The sequence below is a fragment of the Ceratotherium simum genome, chromosome 10, assembly GCF_057802395.1.
Source record: "Ceratotherium simum simum isolate JZ-2026a chromosome 10, ASM5780239v1, whole genome shotgun sequence".
NCBI lineage: Eukaryota > Metazoa > Chordata > Mammalia > Perissodactyla > Rhinocerotidae > Ceratotherium > Ceratotherium simum.
This window is the reverse complement of record NC_141909.1, coordinates 79,466,410-79,492,368: the sequence shown is the minus strand read 5'-3', so window position 1 is coordinate 79,492,368 and position 25,959 is coordinate 79,466,410. Positions and strand designations below refer to the sequence as shown.

General features: G+C 37.0%; 1 protein-coding gene across 2 annotated transcripts in view; it reads left to right on the top strand.

The window, feature by feature from the left end:
• SGCG (sarcoglycan gamma) overlaps positions 1–21,827 on the top strand; it is a 138,134-nt gene extending 116,307 nt beyond the window's left edge. For both annotated transcript variants that reach the window (XM_087436313.1, XM_014791220.2), the window contains exons 5-7: positions 1,267–1,339; positions 19,083–19,206; positions 21,592–21,827. In XM_087436313.1, coding sequence (XP_087292439.1) covers positions 1,267–1,339; positions 19,083–19,206; positions 21,592–21,765 — 371 coding nt within the window. In that variant the 3' untranslated portion in view covers positions 21,766–21,827. The remainder of the gene's footprint in view (positions 1–1,266; positions 1,340–19,082; positions 19,207–21,591) is intronic.
• Positions 21,828–25,959: the final 4,132 nt, after the last annotated feature.

Genomic DNA, 25,959 nt, shown 5'->3' with positions numbered 1-25,959 from the left:
TTTGGAACCAAGAGGGAGGGAAACTATTTGCAAACTGCAGCTGCAGACCCTAAGCCAGGGCAGACCCTAGGAAAGGGTGGGGCCTAGGAAAGAGACGGGGCCTAGGACAGGCGCAGGGGCCTGGGTAAATCGTGATGAGTGGGTATAGCCAATGTGGTACTACTTAAGTCTGTGTGTACGCCCATACAATTAAACAGGAGAAATATTTTAAATGTAATATGAAAAATAAATTCGTATTTTCATGTTGAATCCTTTACTTTTCCGGTGAACTGGATTATTCGTTCATTCTATACACTGGTCACATTTTCCCGCCCCTGGCTACTGCTCTCCTTGAAAATCATTGTCCACAACCTCCATATAGTCACAAATGTCTATTTATTTTAAGATTCAGACCAATTGCATTTTAGTATAGAAAATCTTCCCTGCTGCCTTAAAGTGATTCTTCCCTGGTGATGACCCCCAAAATAACTCAGTCACACTTTGCTACTGGCACATTACTTTCCAGCGTATCGTGTTTGTTATTTATGTATGAGAAATCATATAGCATATAGATTAAAGGTGTTCAAATCACAGCCCTGCCACTTAGCTGTGTAATTCTAGGAAAGTTAATTAACCTTTCTGTTCCTCAGTGTCCTCCTCAGTAAAGTGGGAAAATAATCTTACCTTCCTTGGAGAGTTCTGAGTATTAACAAGTTAGATATATCAAAGAGCACGTCACTTTCACCTTTGTGTCTCTGACACCGTGTGTAGCATATAATTAGGTTCTCAAACTAATGAAAGAACTGGGGACATACTACTTCCTAGAAATTAGAAAGTCAGTTTAAATATTTAAAATTTTTAATTTTTTCTATAAATTTCCTGATGTGCCTTGAGGAACAAATGACATAAGATACAATTTTTACATATAAAATCTAGAGAATGAGTAAAATTACTATTACCTAAAATATATGGACTTATACAATCTTCAACTGAAATTACTTTTTTCAGTTTGAAGGCTAATTTTGCTTTCTAATTTTAGAATAAGGCTGCATGTCTGTAATTGCTTTAAAATCACCTTCTGTTTATGGGAAACTCATGAGATCCTGGTGGCCTTTGAAGAGCAGGAGAGCACTTGTGTCTATTGTTTTCTTGCAACCCAAACATCTGCACAAATTCAGGAATAAAAATCAAAGTCGACTTGTGCTTTAATAGATAGTCTAAACTTTTAACTTGTCTGGTGTCCTCTAGTTCCCTTTTGTGCACTGACGCGTCTTTGGTTTTGCTTAGGGCCTGAAGGGGCTCTTTTTGAACATTCAGTGGAGACGCCCCTTGTAAGCGCCGACCCATTTCAAGACCTGAGGTAAGAATTTGGTTCAAATATAAGCAAACTCTCTTGTAGAAGATCCTGGATATGTGCTGGAATAATATTTTAGCGGTTATTACCAGATTGTTTCTTATTCCACTAGCTGTCTTGATTCTCACGACTTTTCTCTTATAGCTAGTCATTGCTTACTAAGATCCAAGGGACGTAAAAGCCCTGCTGGTTCTCCCTCTTACTGCCTCCGAGCTCCGGGCTCTGTACTCTCCCTGCCCCCTGCTTCATTTCAAGCTCCACACTATTCCTACAGCCTACTCCTGCCTCCAGCTTGTTGCTCTCTAATCTGCCCTTCACACTGAAATCAGAGCGACTTTGCTAAATGCAACCATTTAAAATGTTTCATGGATGGCACGTCAGCCATAGGAAAGTGGAACGTGCCTCACGGGGTGCTCGCGGCCCTCCCCTCAGTGAGCTGGCCTCTGACTGGCTCTCCAGCCTCCCACCTGCCTTACCTGCCCTCCCAGACCTAAGTGGCTGCCATCCCCTCCCACTCCATACCTTTACACAGCTGTCCCATCTGACTGGAGTGCCCTCCTTCCCTCGGAGACCTCAGGAATGCCTGCTCATCCCTCAAGTTTGGGTTCCCATGCTGTGGGTTTACGATTCACGTATTTCACAAACCCATCATTTTTCCCTGAAAAGTGTTAGCATAAGGTTCCTGAAAATTTTCTCAGGTTTTAGCAGAAAACGTTCATGTATTCGTATTATACTACCCATCTCTACTACTTCTGCAAACAACGCAAAACCCTTGCACCTTTTAGTGAAAGAGGTGCTGTGCAGTGCCCTGTGTGGGCTTGAAATTTGCAAAAGGCGTTCTTGAAAATGTCAATTTACATTACATTTTTAAAAATATATGCACCGTTAGTAGAGAAAGAGCATTATAAAACCACGCGCATGATAAATCCATATTTGCCAAAAAATGGAAACCTTTTATATATAAGAGGTATGTCTTTTTTTGAATTGTGGTAAAATACAAATAACAAAATTTACCGTCTTAACCGCTTTTAAGTGTACAGTTCAAAAGTATTAAGTACACATTGTTGTGTAACCATCACTACCATCCATCTCCAGAATTCTTTTCATTTTGTAAAACTGAAACTCTATACCCATCAAACACTGCCACCCCATTCTCCCCTCCCCCAGCCCCTGGAAACCACCATTCTACTTTCTGTCTCTATAAATTTGACTGCTCTAGTGACCTCATATAAATGGAATCATACAGTATTTGTCCTTTTGTGACTGGCTCATTTCGCTTAGCGTAATGTCCTCAATCTTTGGTATATCTTTACATAATATCAGACTATATAAAATCACCTAGTTCCATATATAAATTTATTCTTTATACAGAGTCTCTGTGTGCCTGTGTGTTTTCACTTTATCTCTAGGCTACTGAATGTCATTTACTGCTATAACTGTTTATTCCAATAGTTGATTTGTATTTCATAACTAAACCAAATAATATTTTTAAAACCAAGCGTCTTAAAGTCTAAGATATCACTTAAAATTACATTTAGAATTTGAACTTAAGATATATGCTGGACAATTACCATTTTTCTAATATGTTATGTATAATAGAGGAAATAAAGTACAGTAGGTAACCCAGCTTTGCACAGACAAGCCTGGTGACGTTGGCCAAACTAACCTTTGAGACTCTTTTTTTCTCATGTATAAAATGTTGATAGTAATACACATCTCAGAGTGTTCTAGGAAAGATTTAATAAACTATTAGGTTGAAAGTATTTTGTAAACTGAAAGTTGAATACAAATAATCACTTTTATTATCATTAGTATACCAAGTAGATATTCACATTAAATGGAATAGGAGTTAGGAAATCCAGCATTTCTCTTATCTTTTATGTCTAATTAAATATTAATCAAAAGCAAATGCAAGTTCAATTTATCTTACCCACTTAGAGAACATTTCCAGCATAAAAATAAATTGTGACTGTAATTAAATTATAACAATTTCATTAATTTTGATAAAGGATCATAAGATCAATATTATAGAATTATTATAGTTAGGGAAGAAGAATATTTTACTTTCCTAGGACGGAAAAATGATTCAATATCTTTAAAAAATAATCCCATTAAAACCATTTTGAAATTAGAATATCATATAAATTGTAGAGATGTCAAACCACTTTTTAAAGTAAATGTCACTATTTTAAAATATATAGATCTGGAAATTAAACAATTCATCTTATGTTGTCCCATTAGGACATAAATCTGCTGGCTTATACAGCAAGCCCTTACTAAAAAAGAAATGGCAGAAGAGTATTCTCTCACTTTCTAAAATGTGGTACTAAGGGAGGATTATGTAACCCAAGAGTTACAACCAAAGTGATTGAGAAAATAATAAAATTGTGCGAAATTACTTGAGGAATGTGGTAAGGATAGAAGGCACGAACTACCAGGTGTTGAATGCCCTCAACTGCCAGGAACTGTGCTCTGTGCTGTCTCATAATTGATCTCATTTAACCATCAACTCACCCTTAAAAGTAATCAATTTCATCCCCATTTTATAAAAGAGAAAACTGAAATCTAGATAGTAGTATGTTCTAAGGCACAAAGATAAAACAGTAGCCAACTCATAATTCAATTCAGCTCTGACTCCAAAGCCCATGTACATTTTAAACTTTTACTCTGTCCACCACCCAAGTAGACCGTTGAGTGATTTATTCTTTGATTTACTACCAGACTCCACTGATTAATTATATGATAGTCATATTTTCTTCTGTAAATTCTTACCATAAACTGTCTTTCACTTTTTATTTCTGGATCCAATGACATTACTATTCCTGGGCTGAGAAAAGTAAAAAAGATTCTGGAATATCATAATTAACCTATGAAAACATTGAATGTGGATTTTGTAGGGTAAAGGTCATGATGAATTTATAAATATACTTATGAAATATACATGTGTAAATATAAGAATTTAAATTTTTATATTTGCTCAAATGATAGTCATAGAAGGGTGACAATCATTATATTCTTTAAAAAGAAAGATAATTTAGGGGGCCGGCCCGGTGGCGCAAGCGGTTAAGTGCACGCGCTCCGCTGCGGCAGCCCGGGGTTCGCTGGGTCGGATCCCGGGTGCGTGCCGACACACTGCTTGGCAAGCCATGCTGTGGCGGCATCCCATATAAAGTGGAGGAAGATGGGCATGGATGTTAGCCCAGGGCCGTCTTCCTCAGCAAAAAAAGAGGAGGATTGGCGGATGTTAGCACAGGGCTGATCTCCTCACAAAAAAAAAAAAAAAAAGAAAGATAATTTACTTGTATTAAGCTAGATTCACATTTCTTGTGGCAAAATCATTCACAAGAAAAGTATAAACTCTGACATACTGCTTTAAAGCCACTTTTCATTCATATGTGATATAATTCATTTTAAAAAAACATATTAGAAGTGTTTATGTGCCAGAATCTATGATAGATACTAGTTCTACAGTGATAAAAGTCATGGTCCTAGACCTTAATGAGTTTAAAGTCTATTGGGAAAAGAAACGTGCAAACAAGTTAGAACAATATAATTCATTGCTTTGATGAAAGTACAAATTATAATGAGGGCATAGGAGAAAGAGCATAAAATCTTCCCAGAGATGGTATCACAGAGGAGGAAGCCTTTGAGCTGAAACTTAAGGAATCAGTAGAAGTGAAGATGGTAGGGTAAACTAAATCCTCTGCAACCCAATGGGGATGTGATGGCAATTAAATAAACTGTTATATGTAAATTGCTGGGAACAATGCCTGGCACATAGCCGGTAATATATGTGTGTCTTCATTAGATAAGTAAAATGAGCAGATATGGAAACATATGCTCCTGTTTCTCAAACACCTGTAAGTACTGATTTACTTAATAAGAGTTTATAAATACTAAGCTCAACCAGAAACCAAGGAAAGCTAATTCTCAGGTCACAGTAATAAAGAGGAAATTCATGGTCAGAGCAGAGAGTGGGAGCTAAGCCAAGGTACTTATGGGGAAATCAGGATCCCATAGAGGTTAGAGGCTGGGACTTTAATATAGTTTAGGCACTGAGATTCCACGCTATAGCCTAGTGTGCATGAAATGCCTGGACTGAGATACCTTATAAATCCTGGCCCCTCGTGAAACAGGTATCTCAAAAAATTTGCCTAATAGCCCAAGGATGCTGCAAGACAGATTAGTATCTTGGGCCATAGGTTGGAAAAGTTACCCACAAGAAATCATGAACGATAAGCCTTTGCTTGGCTGAAGTAGGTGGACAAAGTCCACACAACCTCACTGCACAGGAGCTCCAGGCTGGGAAACTAACATAAAAAACTGCACCAAAGTCCATTAAACCGACAGGTAAATAAGAAAAAGAGTAACTACATTGAAGAAATCGTCCCAGTACCCATGGCGTAAAAACACCTATGGAAAACAATTCTTGCTGAAGATGAGCTTACTAGAAGAAGAAGAAGAAGAAGACAAATGGATAAGGAATTGAACTACCACGGAGAAGAATTAGCAGCCACTACAAGTTACCCCCTAAAACTCTAAGTAGAGCAAAGTGAAGAGGTTTTTAAAACAGATATGAATAAAATGCTCAAAGAGGAAAAAAATTTGAATGCAAAGGTAAGGCAAAGTCAAGATAGTATGAAAACAGCAGATTTGGGAAATAACAAAATACAAATTCTAGAAATGAGAGATCAAGTAATTAAAATAAAATCAGTGGCAGCCAGAACTTGGTTTCTCATACCATTCTCCAATCAAAGGAGTCAGGATTCCTTGGAGAAATGGCTCCTTCTAGGACTGAGGCAGGAAATGCAGAAGATGAATTGAAGCATCTTGTAGTGCCAGTAAGAAGTGCTCAAAAATCAAAACAATGAGGGTGTGACAAAAGGACACAGGAGCCAACTGAAAGAGCTCCCAATGGCCAAAGGTGGACAATTTAAGCAAAAAAAAAAAAAAAACTTAATGTAGTATTAGATTGTAACCCAAAGTTGGTTGGTATCAAATCTCCATGATTTTTAGATTTCATCAGATACATTTTAAAAAGTGACGAGTTTTATTTCAAAATGACAATGTTTATAATATGGCAGAAATTACATCTTTTGGAAACACTTAAATTTATGATAAAACATTTATGTTAACTTAAAAATGTGTAGTGGGTACATAATTTCTGAAAACTCTTTTAGGACAGCCATGAAGCTGCTCTAGGTTTCCATTCTACCAAGTTTTAGCGTGTGCAGGTTTCAGATATGAACATAGTCAGCTACCAACCCCGCCAATGGACATCTCCAAGTGCTTGTGCTGATTTGTGATTCCATGAGCAGTGTAAGAGTTTGTCTTTCCTCACATTTTTACCAGTATTTGGCACTGTCAGACTTTATGATTTTTTTCATTCTGATGAGTGTTATGTTGTGGTATTTTACTTTTCATTTCCCTGATAACTAGTGTGGTTAAGGATCCTTCATATTTTTATTTTGTTATTAAAGTTGCTTCTTCTGTGAATTGACTCTTCATCTCCTTTGGTTCTTTAATTACTTTTTAAAATGGATTTGTAAGGATTAAAATATATATATTCTGAATATTTACCTTTTTCCTATTATATTTCTATTAATTTTTAATGTTTATATACTCAAATCTATTAATCATTTCTTTTATTATATCTGGATTTTAAGCCATAATTTAAAAGACTTTCCCTCCAGAAAGAGGAAGCTGTCAGCCACATTTTTTGTGTGGCTTTATCTTTTACGTTTAGATTCCTGATCCATTTAGAGTCTATTCTTGTATGAAGTATAAGGTCTGAGGTCTGGGTCTAATTTTATCTTTTCCAACTGGCCAACCAGAGGTGCCAGCAATTAGACTGTTTATTAAAAACTCTACCTCTGCCGCTACAATCTGAAGTACAACCTTTATCATGTATTAAATTTCCCCATGCATGTGGGTCTATTTCTGCACTTTCCACTCTATTCCATTAGTCTGTCTATTCAGGTGCCAGTACCAACTTTGTTAATTAAATAGGCTTTAGGAAATTTGTATATGTCTGGTAGGACTAGTCACACACACACACATACACACACACACACACACACACACAAACATACTCTTGTAGCTTATCTCTTTGAACATTTCTCTGTCTATTCTTGCTTGTTTTTCCTCGCATATGAACTTGAGTGTTAACTTGTCTAGTTCAAGAAAAGCTTATTCTTTTATTAGGATTGTGTTAAATTTATAAATTAACTTAGGGAAAACTGGCATCATTACAGTGTTCGTCATTTACCTAACATCATGGGATGTCTTTCCATTTGTTAAAATCTATTTTTATGCCTTTCAGGAGTATTTAAAAGTTTTTCACATTTCTTATTAAGTGTATCCATAAGCATTTTAGCTCATCTTCTTTGTCGATCTCATAAATGGGGTTTTACTCTACCATTATATCCCCTAACTAGTTATTGTTTTGGATATGAAGACTATTGATTTCTCTGTATTAGTTTTATATCAACTACCTTACTGAACCTTTTATTGTTTGAGTCAGGTTGCTCACTGGTTCACCAGGGTTTTTCAGGTGTACTGTCGTCTCATCTGCAAATAGATATTCTCTTACACCTTATTTCCTGCTCTCTCTCTCTGACTGATTTCTCCTATCTAATTGCATTTCCCAATATCTTCAGTGTAGTGTTAGAATGTAATGAAGATTGTATGCATCCTTGCCTTTTCCCAACCTGAATGGAAATGCCGCTGGTGTTTCTCCCTTAAATAAGATGATGTGAATGTGTGTTTTATAAAGAAAGTAAATATCAATTTCTATTTCGTGTTGAACGGGTGTTGAATTTTGTCAAAGGTTTTTTAGCATTTATGGAGATAGTCATATATATGTCCCTTAGACATATTAATAAAGTGTATCTATTAGTGGGTTTTCTAACACTGAATATTCCTGGAATAAATTCTACTTGGTCATGGTATATTATTTTCTTAAAATGATGTTCGATTCTATTTGCTAATGTTTTATCTAGAACCTTCACATTTATATACATTAGTGATATTGGTCTGTAACTTTCTTTTTCTTTTCTGTGTGCTACCTTTGTAAATGTTATTCATGCCTTAAGAATTAGAAAGATTTCTCTCATTTTCAATATTCTGGAATAATTTGTGGACAATTGGGACACTCTGGTCGCTAAAGGTTTGGTAGAATTCTCCCTGGAATCATATGGGCCTGGTGAATTTTTTTAAGATAGGTCTTTAATAGTTCACTTCTTTTAAAGAAATTTATCTACTTAAACTTTCTACCTTTAATAGGGGCAATTTTGATCAACTGTATTTCCCTAGGAAATGATTCATTTAATCTTGGTTTTTAAATATATTTGTAAGGTGGTCTGAGGTAGTCTCTTGGGGATTTTTTAACTTTTTCTGTTTCAGTGTTTTTTGAAACAACTCGCTGATAAAAATCGATATCCATAAATGCATGATTAAAAGTAAAGCACTGAATTGATCTAACACCCTTTGCATAATCACATTCCTCATTCCAAGTATTTACTTTTCATTTATCACAGGTTGCTATCTCCAGTCGATTTAACATAAACAATGAAAGCAATTTAATGCCTTCTGGTAATTGACAATTTATGATATGGCTTGTTTTCCTTAATTCTAGAAATTCCAAGAAAAAGGAAAGAAAATCATAAAATGTCAAAAGGAAAAAATAGTAAATTTAGTCAATTCAACAACTGAGAGCAGTTTGAAGAGTTGAAAATTTAATCCAATAATAGAATAGCAAAGGCAATACCCGTACAAGAATTTATTGATGACATCTCCAGCTCCTGAGCTGTAAAGTGCTATTAACTCAGGAATGTGAAATACGTGATGTAAGAAATGAATATTCCAAATGTAAACATAAGTTGTCCTTCTAGGAAAGGTTTACAAATATATTGGTTCTAATTTTTTTCTTAGCTAAAAGGAATCTTTTTAAGATTTAATTTTTATTCTTAACAAATAGAAACTTAATTCTTTTTAAGAATGACAGATAAGGGGCCAGCCTGGTGGCGTAGTGGTTAAGTTCGGGTGCTCCGCTTTGGCAGCCCGGGGTTCGCAGTTTTGGATCCTCAGTGTAGACCTACACACTGCTCATCAAGCTATGCTGTGGTGGCATCCCACATGCAAAATAGAGGAGGATGGGCATGGATGTTAGCTCAGGGCCAATCTTCCTCAGCAAGAAAAATAAAAGGAACGACAGATAAGACACAAAGTACTAAACAAAGGTCCTAAAACAGAGGTTTTAAGGATAACCTCAACTGTATAGTCCACTGACTTCTGTGGTAATCAAAAGTCTTAGGCTCCTGTGAAAAATCAAGTCAAGCACAGATGGTTTAAGCCTAGCCATCTTATCCAAGTGACATTAGTTATCCTGTAATGCAACATAATCTTTCACAATTTGCAATGACATTCCACTCCGTTCTCCATTTCAGAGATTATTAGTATTTGTTCTGTGAAGTACAGCCTTAATGAGTTTAGAAGATGATTTTATATTTTTCATGAATTAAGCAAATCATACATATTTTCAAAGCAGAAGCAAACTTTTCAGAAATAATAAAATCACCAAGTGATTTAGATGATTGTGGGATGGTGCCAGCATTAAGGGTGAGCCCTACTTAAAATTAGGTCACGTTTTAGAAGATACGTTCTATGGAACCGTATGGTTTTTCTTCTAAGTTGTAATGATAGACAATTCAATTCAAATGAGTAGGCCGGCCCCGTGGCTTAGCGGTTGGGTGCGTGCGCTCTGCTGCTGGCGGCCCGGGTTCGGATCCCGGGCGCGCACCGACGCACCGCTTCTCTGGCCATGCTGAGGCCGCGTCCCACGTACAGCAACTAGAAGGATGTGCATCTATGAAATACAGCTATCTACTGGGGCTTTGGGGGGAAAAAAATAAATAAATAAAATCTTTAAAAAAAAAAAAATGAGTATAGTTGAAGTCAGTAAGGATGCACATGAGAAGAAATAAAGGGCAATAATATTAATATCAATGTGTCAAACTATATCTACATTTAAAAGTATGTTTTCTATAAATTCAAGTGAAATACTTGAATTTTTGAACCCTTATAAATCATAAATCATAATGAATATCATAAAAGAATATGATAAATGAATATGTAACTACTATTAAAAATATAGACATTTATAGTATAAATATAACTACATCTATAAAATGTCTTTGCTTAGTTCATTAATAAACCAAAATACAAGCTTTTTAAGCTTTTATGTAGCAAAGCACAAGCTTTTATGGACGAAAAACATTAGGTATAGCAATGAGAATATAAAAATAAACCCATATCCAGATCTCCATAAATATAAACATTATGCCTGGATGGTGGTCAAGTCTGATGAGCAGTGGATTGCCGAAAACCATAAATGCTTCACTTGTTAATCATACATTTATAGATATTTTATCTTGGAAGTATTTGATCAACTTGAAATTTAATCTATCCTTGTGGTATTCTGTGAAAATAAACCGTTAGGAACTTGAGTATATTAGAAAACGCTACTTGGTTGTTAAGAAGGGAGTGAGTTCTTTCAAAAACACTTTTATTTTTCATATTTAGGTCTTTAATCCAACTAGAATTCGTTTTTCATGTGGGGTGTAAACTAGGCAAATAATTTTATATTCTTTTCCAAATGGATAACCAGTTGTCTCAAAAGTCAATCCATTCCTTGCTTATTTGTAATGCTACTTTTGTCATATACAAAAGTATTTTTAATGTGCTATCTATTCTAGTCCACTGTCCTATTATTTTCTTCCTAAACCAAAATTTCCCTAATAGCTGTACAATATATCTTGGTATCTGCTAGGGCGAGTTCCTCCACCATGTCTTCTTCAGAATTGTCTTTGTATTTTTAGACTTTCATTTTTCCATATGACTTTTATAAATAGTTTGTCAGGTTTAATGAAAAATTCTATTGGATTTTTAGTTGGAATTGCATTAAATTTGGGGGAGAATTCAAAGTTTTATAGTAATGAATTAATTCTCTCATCCATAAATATGGTTTAGCTCTCTATTCACATAGCACTTCCTTTATACTCTGCAGTAATATTTTTTTATATTCTCTATTGAGTCTTGGCCTATGATTATTAGAATTCATTACTAGATTGCTCATAGTTCTTAATTCTATTGAGAATGAGTTCTTTTTCTGTTACATTTTCAAAGTGATTATCATTGATTTTTGCATGATATTCTTAAGCTAGCAACTTTGCTGAACCCTTTTATTAGTTCTAATATTTTGACTGTAAAACCTATTGGATTTTCTATAAAGTTGGTGATACTATATTTAAAAAGTCATCCTTTTTAATTATTATGCTTCTCGTATTCTTGTTTGATTGCTTTGGCTAGGACCTCCAGTAAATGTCAAAAAGTAAGAGTAATGATAGACATCTGTATCAACTTCCTGATGTTGAGAAATGCTTCTAAAGTCTCCAAATTAAGTGATGTCTGCTATAGGTTTTGGTAAATGTCTATTATCAAGTCAGGAAATTTCCATTTTAGTCTAAGTTCCCAACTGTCTGTTTTCTAGTCTTTGAAACAGAGTGTGTAAGAGCAACTGACGGTTTGGTGTAAACTCATCTGTGAAATGAAGCACTCATCCTGTGCTTTGGGGAAGCTGGATTTTTTTTCATTACCAATTTAATTTCTGTGATGAAGTTCCTCTCTTCAAGTTTTCTATTTCTTAAGTCCATTTTGATTCTTTATTTCTTGCTGGAAACTTTTTCTTGTCACTTGAGATTTCAAAATAATGGGCATAGAGTTATTCCCAAATTTTTATGTTGAAAGTAAGTTCTCTTTTGCTTTGTTCTTTAATATTTTTTTTATTGCAGTAACATTGGTTTATAGCATTATAGAAATTTCAGGTGTACATCATTATACTTCAATTTCTGCATATATTACATCATGTTCACCACCCAAAGACTAATTACATTCCATCACCACACACGTACCTAATCATCCCTCTCACCCTCCTTCATCCCCCCTTCTCCTCTGGTAACCACCAAGCCAATCTCTGTCTCTATGTGTTTGTTGTTGTTTTTATCTTCTACTTATGAGTGAGATTACATAGTATTTGACCTTCTCCCTCTGACTTGTTTTGCTTAGCATAATTTCCTCAGTGCCCATCCATGTTGCCACAAATGGCTGGATTTCATCATTTCTTGTGGCTGAGTAGTATTCCATTGTGTATATATACCACATCTTCTTTATCCTTTCATCCCTTGATGGGTACTTAGGTTGCTTCCAAGTCTTGGCTATTGTGAATAATGCTGCAGTGAACACAGGGATGCGTGTATCTTTACACATGCATGTTTTCATGTTCTTTGGATCAACACCCAGCAGTGGAATAGCTGGATCGTATGGTAGTTCTATCCTTGATTTTTTGAGGAATCTCCATACTGTTTTCCATAGTGGCTGCACCATTTTTGCATTTCCACCAGCAGTGTATGAGAGTTCTCTTCTCTCCACATCCTCTCCAACACTTGTTATTTCCTGTCTTGTTAATTATAGCCATTCTGATGGGTGTGAGGTGATATCTCATTGTAGTTTTGATTTCATTTCCCTGATAATTAGTGATGTTGAACATCTTTTCATGTGCCTGTTGGCCATCTGTATATCTTCTTTGGAGAAATGTCTATTCAGATCTTTTGCCCATCTTTTAATTGGGTTGTTAGTTTTTTGTTGTTGAGATGTATGAGTTCTTAAATATTTTAGATATTAACCCCTTATCAGACATTTGATTTGCAAATATCTTCTCCCAGTTGTTAGGTTGTCTTTTCATTTTGTTCACGGTTTCCTTTGCCATGCAGACGCTTTTTAGTTTGATGTAGTCCCATTTGTTTATTTTTTCTATTGTTTCCCTTGCCTGGACGGACATGGTGCTTGAAAATATGTTGCTAAGACCAGTGTTGAAGAGCATACTGCCTATATTTTCTTCTAGATGTTTCATGGTTTCAGGTCTCATATTCAAGTTTTTAATCCATTTTGAGTTAATTTTTGTGTATGGTGTAAAATAATGGTCTACTTTCATCCTTTTGCATGTGGCTGTCCAGTTTTCCCAACGCCATTTATTGTAGAGACTTTCCTTTCTCCATTGTATGTTCTTGGCTCTCTTGTTGAAAATTAGCTGTCCGTAGATGTGTGGGTTTCTTTTGCTTTAATGCAAGGTTTACATATATATATGTGACTATTAGGCCAATCTTATGAATTACATTGTTAGTATCTTCTATATATTTATTATGTTTGTCTTCTGTACCTATCAGTTTCTCTGTGAGGTTTATTAAAACTCCCACTATACTTTTTGTATTGTTGATTTTTTATTTTGCATTAATTTTTAGATGCATACAAGTCCATGCTAACTAATCTTGTGAATTGTTCCTTTTAATCATTATGTCATTGTCCCTATTTTGTCTGATATTAATATTGCTGTACCTGGTTCTACTTTCTTTTGCACTTATCTACCTTTTCCCAACATTTTTGCAGCATTATGTTTCAGTTATTTCTCTAGGGGTTAAATTTCTTCATTTGAGATTTTCTTTTAATCCCCCACAATAAAGTTCCTAGCTTTTAATAGGTAAATTTAACCATTTGTATTTATTATGATCACTGACTTATTATGTCACATCAAATAGTGACATATTTCTATTATCTTGTGTTATGTTTTATTTACTGTGCTTTTTCTTTTCACTTTTTCTCCTTTCTGGCCTTTTACTGGATTGGTAATCTTTTCCTTATTCTCTCCACCAATATTTCCCTCTAATGGTTCTATTTTTTTTCTTTTAATGATCATTCTTTATTTTCTATACATATGGAGATACATTAACACTTTCTAAGTCTAAGTCATCATCATCCTCTTCCCAAATAATACCAAAAAATTTAGAAAGTTATTTTCATCCAAACTTCCCTTTCCGTGTTGTTTTATTTCAACTTTGCTTTGACTCATCTCCCTGCTTTAATTTTTTCGGGCCATACATATTTAGCTTAACCAACACATTTTAGTGACTTTTCTGATGTTCACCAATGCTTCTTGCTTCTTCTGGTTTTAATTTCTATAAGTACTTTTTTCAGCGAGGATCTGTAAACTTTTTCCCTCTAGACCTGAAATGTCGAGTTCCTTCATAGTTGAATGATACTTAAGCTGGAACACATTTCCAGGCTGACAATTTTACATCAGCATTTTTAAGATATTACTCATTACTTTTGGTTCTTTGTAAGCAGTCTGATTTTCATTCAGAATACTTTTAAGACTGTGTCATTAATATGAAAGTTTTGCAGTTTCACCACAAAGTATTTGGATGTCAGATATGTTTTCATTCATATTTGGGTACTGGTGTACTTCATTAATTTTAGGAACTCATGCTATTTTTAAATTCTGGAAAATTATTAGCCATTACCTCTTCATATCTGTTTCTTCTTCATTCTGTAGATGACAGGGGTTCTGAACTTATGGTCTGTGGATCCCTTGGGGGTCCAAGAATAGAATTTAGTGGATTAATGATTTTGAATGTGAAAAAGAAAGTCTTCATTTTCACTGACCTCTACTTGAAATTTTGCATTCCTCAACTTTAAATGATAGGCAACAAACCACAGTAATATTAGCAGTTCCTTTGACTTGTTCACCTATAGAAGTCACTGATATTTTGATATCATATAACAGTTACAGCAAGTATCTCAAAATACTTTTCATGCTCTTCACTGCTTTGAAATTACAGTAGTTGTAAGACCTATAACTAGATGTTATTTAATGCATTACTACATAAGCTCATAAATTACTATATCACACATTTAAAGATATTTTTACACTTGTATTTAAAAGTTACTAGTTTCATTTGAAATTCTTTGTGCTTTATTTTGTGCATTTAAAAACGTTCAACTCATAGACTTCACCAGCGTGCCAAATGGTCCTTGGCATGAAGGGAGGTTAAGAACCTTTGTGCAAGTCCCTGCTCTGTGACTCTTGTCCTCTACCTTGGAAGTTCCCTTTTCATCCTCCTTGCCTCTTGTATTTCAGATTTTGCATTGATTTCCCACTGAATTACCAAATCTACATTCCAATGTCCTATTCTCTTTTCACATGTGTCATGTCTACTATTTAGTCCCCCAGAAGAGTTTATTTTATTTCTTGAATTTCCACTTACCTGGTTTTTAAATCTTTCTTTTCTGTTCTGGCCTTATTCCATGGGCATTATTGATTTATCTCTTTGAATGTTCTAAACTTAATTGTGTTTTAGTCCCTTTCTGACTGCTCTATTATCTCTAGTTCCTCATATTGATAGATTTTCTCATGTGGTTTGAAAATTTTGTCACAGAGCTCCTCTTCTTTGGCTCTTTGTCTGGGAGACTGTCTTGTATTTGCCTTAACTGTCAGTTTCACAGTCCCTTCTGCCAGGGCCCTGCAGGGGTCACTGTTCTGACACTTGCTTTCGTATGTATTTCTCAGCTTGGGGCTTATACAAAGCCTGAAGAGTAGATTTGGGTTCTACACTAACGCATGATTTATGACTGTTTCCACTCACATCACAGAATGAGCAGCCTGCTCTAGGGCTGTGACCATGTTGTGGTTCAACCTCTGCCTGTATGCCCAGAACCCATTTCCACCCCACCCCCGACCCCCTGCCATGGCCACAACTCCTTCCTTATAGAGATTTAAAATAGCAACCCTTAGGGCATATGTCTGCCCTTTACCTCCTTGGGCTCCAGCATGTCAGCTCCCACTCATCCCTCTGGCTATGAGTTCCTTCTGTTCCTGGCACCTTGAAAATGCCCTTTCTTTTTTTTGTTTTTATGCCTCATATGTGTTTTAATGTTTTTGATTATATTTTATCCAGCATTTATATGTAATTGTGGGAGCGGGGAGAGCTCTGCCTCTGCTCGTCTGTCTTGACTAGACTTTTTAGAGTGATATTATTGAAACAAAAATTGAACCTTGTCATTCCTCTGCTCCAGTCCTTTAAGCTGCTTGAATGTTAGGTTCCTAAGGGCAGGAGACTTGTCCACCTAGTTTGCCACCATTTCCCTACAAACCTAGAAGAGCACATACCAGACACATCATAAATAGGTGTTCAATGAATAAATACATACTTCCAACCACTTTCAGATGGAAGACCATGCAGTTAACATAGTCCAGTAGTCAGCATGGTCTAGTGGTTGACACCGTCTCGTGGTAGACATAGTCTAGCAGGCATTGCATGATCTGCCCAGTGCTGCCTCTCGGCTAGGTTTTCTTATCATAATTGTATTTATGCTTCCTGGTGTGGGAGATCAAGATTTGGCCACCCCGAAATATATCTCTTTACCTTGATTGTTTTCTCTGACGGACATTTGACCTCCCCCACTAACTGCCTAAAGAATTTGACATGGTGGCTCCTTCCTGGAACAGATCTTCTATCATGATGGCTGTAATGATAATGTAAAATAGATGTTACAATGGGAGGGCCACCAAGCCCCTTTTATCAAAAACTCTATCTCTCCCTGACCACATTATCTATAGATGACCCTGAAAAGAATTGTCTTCTTGCCCTCTGAAGTCCCAGACTACTACCCACCCCCAACACCTTCCTTGCCTTTAGCTACAATACTTAAGCAAGCAGCTTAGACAGAGGGACGTGTTGCTCATTTCTGAGTTTCTCCCATGTATACATGTTATTAAACTTGGTATTATTTTCTCCTGCTAACCTGTCTTGTTAATTATTTGGCCAGCCATAAGAACCTTAAGGGAAAGGGCAGAGGGGGATTCTCCCTCTTCCCCCACACTGGTCTCTCACCTTTTTTACAAAATTTGGGCTTAATCTAAACCTGAAAGAGCTTAAAATTGAAATATTACACATAGTTTTCAGTAACTTTTCCCTTTTTTTTGAATGACACTAACATGACAAGTGCAATAAATGTTAAGATCATACATGATTGATTGACTAGTCATATTCTATAAGCTCAATTAAAAATTAACGTGGGCAAAGCTTTGGGAAGTTCCTGAATTCTATTTGTCTTTATTTAAAAAGGAACACAATTTAAAACTCACCTGCTTTAGCAACCAAATTATCTTAATTGTATTTTTATAACATGAATCATGTGTGTGTATGCATGTGCGTGTGTCTATATCTGACTACTGTTCAGTGTTCATGGAAACATATATTTCAGAGCATTCTAATTGCAGCCTTTTTGGTAAAATGTGTCTTAACCTATGCTGAACTGAAATATTTCATCTCCAAGGCTAGAAATGATGCAAAGGGGAAGAAGTTTGCTCTTCTGGAAGCATCATATTATAACATGGTTAAAAACTAGTAATTGAGGTCATTTTGTTGTTGGACAACTGATCCTTGAAACCGACTTACCTTCACCTTAGGGTGTTCAAGATCACAGATGGTTTGCCTGAAATGGGCCAGACCTCTACAAGTTGCTTGCAGGTCCTCCTCCCTCCCATTCCCCTCCCCTGTTCTTTCTATCAATCCAGGCAGGAAAAATGTAGGCAACTAGCAAAGGTTGAAATGGCAAAATGGGCAGGCAACCAGCCGGACTAAGCTCCTCTAGATATTTCAAGGTGTTTCCCCATAATCTAAGCCCAACAGAATTTGACCAATAAATTCCATAAATGTCTCTAAGTGTTTTCTCGTACTTAAAGTAAGATTTCAAAATGTGGAAAAGATCAAATTTTACATACTGAGATGTACATAGGAAAATGAAACTTTGTTTTCTATGACAGTGGTAAATGAAAACTTTGCCAATTAAAGGTAGCAATCCATTTGATTTAAAAGTGTATCAAATAAATATTCTATTCAATTGCTAATTGAACTCAATTCAAATACAAACTCATTTTTAGAGTACTTCTCTCTTCTTAAACCATTTCCGCCCCCCTTTCTCTTTTGTACCCACCTCCACTCTAATCTTACCCTACAGTGGGAGGATTATAGATCTTTTTCTATCCTGTTCTCCCTCTAATTGATATTGAAACATTCCAATCAAATCAGCCTTTCAAACTTTTGGATTGAGTTGTGTTGGAGCAGCTGAAAACCTTTCAAATGATCACGTTGTGACATCTGGTGGAAATTCAGTCTTTTCCAGGCAGAGGCAAATAAGAGAATGTTTCTGATCCATATATTCTTGGTTCTGAATCTATGTTTGAGTTAATCACAAGGAGATTCTGGTAAATTTTACAAAAACAAAGCCAGCTGAGGCCAATCTCCATCCTGTCAACTCCCTCAGTTCAATATTTTTCCAAAAGAAATCTTTGCATCTGCCCTGTAATCTTCCTAAATTAAAAAAAAGAAAATGCAAACAAAGCCTAAAGGCCCAACTTGCGTTCTATGTTATGAACATAAAGCAAATGAATGTGTTTCCCTTAAATTTATCCTTTTCCCAAGCAAGTTTGTGTTTTAACTAAAATTAAAAGTTTGACAAAGTTACTTACAAACAGCGTTTTCTTCTGCTGTGGTATGCCAGAGTGCTCAACCATGCCATCTGAAACTACTGCATAGGGTTGGCTGTATAATGCCTTTATCTGTTTTTGGAGGATACCAATTTCATAGACTCTCACTGATGAGAAGTTAATTTCTTTACTGCACATTATTTCTGGATTTGTCAATGAATGATATACAACATATTAGCATTCAAGAATGATGTGAAGATATTATATACCTTATTCATTATATTTTCTATGCTAAGCCGTTGGCTGAGGGATCTCTGGGGTGGCTTTTTCTAATACTATTTTTTTCTTGGTTTCTTTCCCTCATTTCAGATTAGAATCCCCCACACGGAGTCTAAGCATGGACGCCCCAAAGGGCGTTCATGTTAAAGCTCATGCTGGGACAATCGAGGCCCTTTCTCAAATGGATATCATTTTTCATAGTAGTGATGGAACGGTGAGTTCAGCAGATCAAGCTCCTATTGCATGTCCTGATGAGGCTCAGGTCCATTATGGTAGCAGGATATTCAATTTGTGGTCGTTTCTAAAGAAATGTTATGAAAGGCGTAGAGTAGCAAATTTGAAAGGAAGGCAAAAGACAATTTAGCATTGAAAGAAGGGCCAAGAAACGTTAAAATAATTCTATATTGAATCCAGACAGCTTTGACTGGTATTTGTGCTATCAAGTCTCTTGTTATTGTCAGCTTTGAAAAAATACTACCACCTTGCAGAGCTTCCAGAGAATATCAATTCTGCCATTTCCTAGTGACCCAACTTCTCTCAATACGGCTGTCACTAGGAGTTACCTGTAAATGGCAACCAGCATCTATTATTGCATAGAGCTCGGTGCTTGCTCATACCAAATTATGTTTAAATGAAAATTAAATATGAAAAATAAGAGCTTTAAAAGTCAACTACAATAAGGATAAAATCTGGAACAAGTCCAGAAATAAAACGTCACTGAGATAAGTCAAAGTCATAATGAGGAAAGAGAGCACACGCTTCTCAATATTAATTGTTCTGATGCTAGATCAATTCACTAATTACCTATTTGAATTCAGGGAAGTTAACAGGCCTCTCTGGGCCTATCTTCTCATTTGTGAAATAGGGGAAATAATATTTGCTTAACTGTATCACAGAGTCATGAGACAGCAATGTGCTAATATGAGTGACAACATTTTGAAATTATATTAATTTAATGTTGAGAGGAAGGTGCAGTTGAGGCATCAAGTGGAGACTATGAGAGGCAGCTGCTGAGTGCGCACAGGACCCATCCGATGGCCGCTCGGAATGGAAAAGTCGTCTGGCGAAGGCCCTGCAAGTTATAACTTAAAAAGTCATGATGCCAGAAGCAGATAAATGCAAAACTGGACATCAAGAATCTTGGAATCTCACTACTAAATCATAATGTTACTACATACTTAAAATGTATTACCTTGAAAAATTGATCCTGATTTTAATTTTGAAATCATATTACTAATTTTCGTGAATTAGGTGTCATCTTTACAAGCAGCACACAGCCTGACTCATAGTTAAAGCTGATATCCCTTATTACTGGGAGCTAGTCCAACGTGAAGAGATGCCTGGTGTCCCACAAAATATCCTCCCATGAAGGCAAATACAGACCAGCAAGGAGCGGTATGTGGATACCAGTGACTAGAGTTTGCTGGGAGAGCTGGAAAAAAGTAACAACTAGAAAAAATTGACCAATTAATCAGAAGAAAGTAGAGAAGCCAACAGGCTAGGGACAAGGAAGTACCCATGGAACCCAAAGCATTGGAGGCTAACCTCATTAGGTTCTGCTTTTAAAATAATGATACTCATTTGACTTCTTTCACTCTAACAGTGTCCAGACCGCAAGGATAAAGCTTTGCTTGTAATGCCACTCATAGAGTTCCACTCACTGCTCCACATGTCAGCGGTCAGCGTCCCGAGAGGGAGTACAGACTGCAAACATCAGTTTATTAACAGATTGGAGTTCATGGATGAGAGCTACGTAAAATAAAGGATCTAATTTTGTTGGCAAGGGAGAACGTTATGCCTACCCTCAACATACTTTAATTCCTTCCAACAAGTGAGCACTCTAGAATGGGTATGGTTTGCCTGCTCAGTGCAATAATTCTTATTACCTTAAGGTATCCAAAAGATTTCTACATCTCAATCAATGGCCATTTGTTTGCATTACAGTTTAGCTAAACTATGATAAGAACAAAAAATCCAGTAGCTTCCATTTATTTTAGTTGGCTTTAGTCTGTGTGTCTACTGCACTTCCACATCTAATAGAAGGCAGCAGAGTTTCAAATAATATTTTAAAAGTTAGAGAAATGGTTGCTAGCTAATAGGATGAATTTAATTGCCTCTCAAAGGAAAATAAAATCAGGAGAAATTGCAACATTCACAGGTAAAAATTATTAAGATGAATCTATTTCTATGGCTTGTACTTTATCCTAGTGGGGAGAAGACAATTTAGCATAAAGTCAAGGTGGATTACAAGCTAAATGGGAATTAGCAAAAGAATCCTATTATTTTGTCAAATAATTCTGAAAGGTATTTTTAGGAGTGTAGCATCTTAAATTTCCCTAGCTCAACTAGCACAATGGGTAACAGAAAATACGACTTCCCTTCAATTTGGAGAAGGAATTATTAAGCCCCTACCTGAATGTAAAATAGAAATAGGCTTTAAAAGAATCAGATAATTAAGACTTAAGTAAAGCCAGGTGCCTATTTCATTTTCTATGCAGAGAAAAAACTAATTTGTTTAGAACATTTGGAGAAGATGAATTTCATGCTTATCGTGTTCGTTCCCCCTTTACCACTGTCTCTCTCATTGTCTCCCAAGCAGCTGGCGCTTGATGCTGAAACTGTGTGTTTACCCAAGTTGGTTCAGGGGACTGGGGGTCCCGCTGGCAGCTCACAAAGACTCTACGAAATTTGTGTGTGTCCAGACGGGAAGCTTTACCTGTCTGTGGCTAGCACGGGTACCACGTGCCATGAAAACAGCCACGTCTGTCTCTAAGCCACCTGCACCTCCCACGGAGCACCTGCCTCATTTCCGTGAGCTTTAAATGCTGACCTCAAGCCTTCACACTTAGAGCAATTGGACATCCTGTAAAACTGAGACAGCAGATGGGAAGCAGAAAGACACACGTTAAAAAGGAACTCAGAAAGAAAAATGTACCAGTGAAAGTGTTCAAATGAAACTATGTGATCTCAAAATGGCATGTGGATATTAGACACAACAGTCAAAGAAATATCAAAAGAATGTGATTATTCCACTGGATTAACTTCCACCAGACCATTGTGACTTTCCTTTTCCTTTCTTGTACATGTCAATCTACAATGAACTATTGAATTGCTGTGTGGAATTAATTTATGATGCTCAACTGTGGATATCTAACTCCCCATAAAAATGGCAGTGGTCAATCGTAAAATGCCCAAAGGTCTATGAGGTATTTCCATTATATCGCTCAAACCTATAAGCCCTCTCTTCATTTAAATGCAAAGTGTGTCAGGTTTCACAGGAAAAGCTTCAGGTTTTGAAGGGACTTTGAGATTTTAAATATGTAGTAACAGGAATAAATTATACAAAATTATGAAATTATTAATGCTTTCCTTATATAGTCAATGAGCAATAAAAATCAACCTACATTTTTCACAAACTTCACAGTTTGGGTGTCTTACTTTCCTTAATCCTCACAACTCTTTGAGGTGGATATTACTTTTCCCCAAGTTCCTGGTGATAAACAAAGGTTCAAATAGGAGAGTCAGACAGTGTCTACTGAAGTTAAACTCAAATGTGATCCTACATTGGAACAGCTGTCTTCACTGAAAAACCTTGACATGTTGTCTCATTCCATCGAAAACACCAATCTACATGATAACTGAGTAGATGGGATAATACTCATTTGACAAGTGAAGAAACTAAAGTCTGAAGGGGTTTTGTCATCCACCGAGATCAAACAGCGAGTAGGTGGTGGTACTCCTAACTGGCCAGCCTGTGTACTTACCTCTACACAGCAGATAAAAGACTGGACATAACTTCATAGAATCAGATGCTCAGTTTGTGAAAATGTTTATACCAAGTGGTTGTGCAAGTTGCTGTATTAATCGTATGGGACACACTAAACCTATGAAAACAGGTTAGTTTTGTGTAAGCCACTCACTTTGTAAAATGCCCTTCATCACAAAGAGCCGTGGGTTTTGTTTTACCAGTTGTAATTAGAATTCCCAAACAGCACAAGATGTAGTGGGACCAACAGCATTGCCACTTTCCAACTATAGGATTTATAACTATAAACACAAGTTAAATTTAATTTCTACAGTCTCAGAACAGAGTAGAAAAGTGAACTGTCTCTATTTCTAATGCCATTTTTTTTTTTTTTTTTTTTTTTGTGAGGGACATCAGCCCTGAGCTAACATCCGTGCTAATCCTCCTCTTTTTGCTGAGGAAGACCGGCTCTGAGCTAATATCTATTGCCAATCCTCCTCCTTTTTTTCTTCCCCAAAGCCCCAGTAGATAGTTGTATGTCATAGTTGCACATCCTTCTAGTTGCTGTATGTGGGACGCGGCCTCAGCATGGCCGGAGAAGTGGTGCGTCGGTGCGCTCCCGGGATCCGAACCCGGGCCGCCAGTAGCGGAGCATGTGCACTTAACCTCTAATGCCATTTTAACAAGGCATTCCTTTAACAGTGTAGCCCGCTTATAACAACTCCTCAATTTTTAAATTGCTAGGATGCATGAACACTTGAAATTACAAAATATACAGTGCTTCCTAAGCAGTTAAGAGCAAACTCAACTCAGAATATAATGCTACTAAAGTTTCTCAGGGGGTTAAGTTGTTTTCAGATTATAAATTGGCATTCACCTTTTCCATTTAGTTAAGTCCTGATTTTTTTTTTTCCCTGTGACGAAGATCAGCCCTGAGCTAACATCCGCTGCCAAGCCTCCTCTTTTTGCTGAGGAAGACTGGCCCTGGGCTAACATCCGTGCCCATCTTCCTCCACTTTATATGGGACGCCGCCACAGCACGGCTTGACAAGCAGTGCATAGCTCCGCGCCCAGGATCCGAACCTGCGAGCCCCGGGCTGCTGAAGTGGAGCGCGCGCACCTAACCACTATGGCACCCGGCTGGCCCCAAGTCCTGATGTTTAAAATCAGTGTGTGCTTTCTTGCTACGACATTCCTATTGTCATAGTAAATAGTTTGCCTGTTTTTTTTTTTTTTTTGGTCATACTTACTCTCTTGTTCCTTGTTTGTGCCAAACAAATGTCTTCAAGTCTGGTTGACACAGCACAGGATCACCATGGAAAATTTCTAAATTAGCCTGGTTCTCATAGTACATGTCAAAAAAAAAAAAAAATGGTGCTTAGATGATAAAATGAGGTCAAGAGAAAGAATCAAGGAGAAAGTATGGAGAATAGAACCTTTTGAATAAAGCTGTAAATTAGATTTTTTTGCTTCTTTGCTATATGGAATCATCATGAAAGAAGTTGTTATGGATAACTGCATTCACCAGTGTGATGATAAGGAATTCATCCTTGGCTAGAATCAAAACTTTTAGTTAGGCTGTATTCTAAAATGTATTACATAAACCTGTCTTAAATACATTATACAGTGTAGTTTCAATTTTCATTAGAGGTCTAAGGTCATGATTATGAACATACCTAATGAGGTATAAACACTGATACTCCTAAATATTAAGTGGTTATAGACCATTGAGTGTTGATATTTTAGTGACTTCAAAAAATAGCCCTTATTTCTTTTCCAATTTCCAAACTGAGAAGTAAACATGAGCCGAAAAGATGACGATCAAAATATCGGCTTTAATAGTAAAGAAGTACGATTTGCAGCAAAATGGACTTCCTAAGACTCAACAGCTGAATAAAACACGAAGCTCTCCCACCTCGAGCAGAACTGTAGGTACCCAACTCCGTAGCTCACTTCATGGAGGGGGTGGACAGAGCCCCTGTTCTGAAGGCAGCCACACCCAAAGTGCAAGGAAGGGGTGAGCTACACACGCTCAGGTCCTCCCCCGCTCTCCCCCGCAGGTCCCTCTCTACTCCCCTGGGGAACAGTGGAGGAGAGCGGAAGCTATTCTTCTCAAAGGACAGAAGTCCTCATGCTAAGGCTGTTAGGCTGTGTCTGATTTACATAGTTTTTTGTCCCCTTCCTTCCCTGATTTAAAACATCGCTTCTTACTTCTTAGCAGTCTTCTCCATATTTTAAATTCCACTTCCAATGTGCTATGGTTTGGAAACCAAATAAATTTTGCATCAAGTATAAACAAGCAGGTGGAACAAGAGGATCTAAGGGCACTGCTTAGTAAAAAGTGAATTTTTAACTGAATAGACAGTGCAACTTCAATTCTGTCTTCTTAGAGACGTGGACTTTGTATTTGGAGTAAATGAGGGTACTTCCTGAGCCCCTAATCAACTATAAGAGAAAGAAGCATACGTTTTAAACACATTTATTTTTAAATAAAATCTAAGTAATTTTGGCTTTAGTCCACAAACAGACGAGGTTCATAGCACACGTAGACCAGTCTCACCCGGCCACGGTTGACGGGAACCGCAGCCAGGATGCAACGTGCACCTCCGGCACCTGACGTAATGTGTGCACTGCGTGCTCAGGAGGGCTGTTGTCAAATGAACGAATGCATGACACTACTTTTAAGTCATATTTGCTAAAATAAATGAAAAAAAAACTTTAGAAGCCAAAGTGTTCGGAAATTCCACCTGCAGACTGCAGCTTCAGCCCTGCCCGGGCGTGTCCAGCCTGTGGTGTAGGCCAGCCCCAGGACTGTGGACCTGCCACCCCACAGTCACGAGTCAACTCCTAGAAACGGATCTCTTCACATATCTCTATCCATCTATCTCCTATGGTTGTTTCTCTGGCAGAACTCTAATAAATACATGACTAATTAAAATCTTTTATAATTGCTATTTTCTACCGGCACTACTAATTTTATCCTTGAGAGCTACAAAACATTTGAAATACAGAAAATGTCGACAGGTACTAATGGAAGAAACTCCCACTCATCCCCAAACCTGGCCTGTCAACTTCTCTTTATTAAAAACTCTCCGCACACTTTACCAGTAGATTCCTGGGCTCTCAGCACTCCCCGCTCCCCCATCCCCTGTTCCTCAAAATAACTGGACCCCGCGGGTTCTTCCTGGTTGCCTCAGGGAGGCTATGAGGAATCCAGCCATT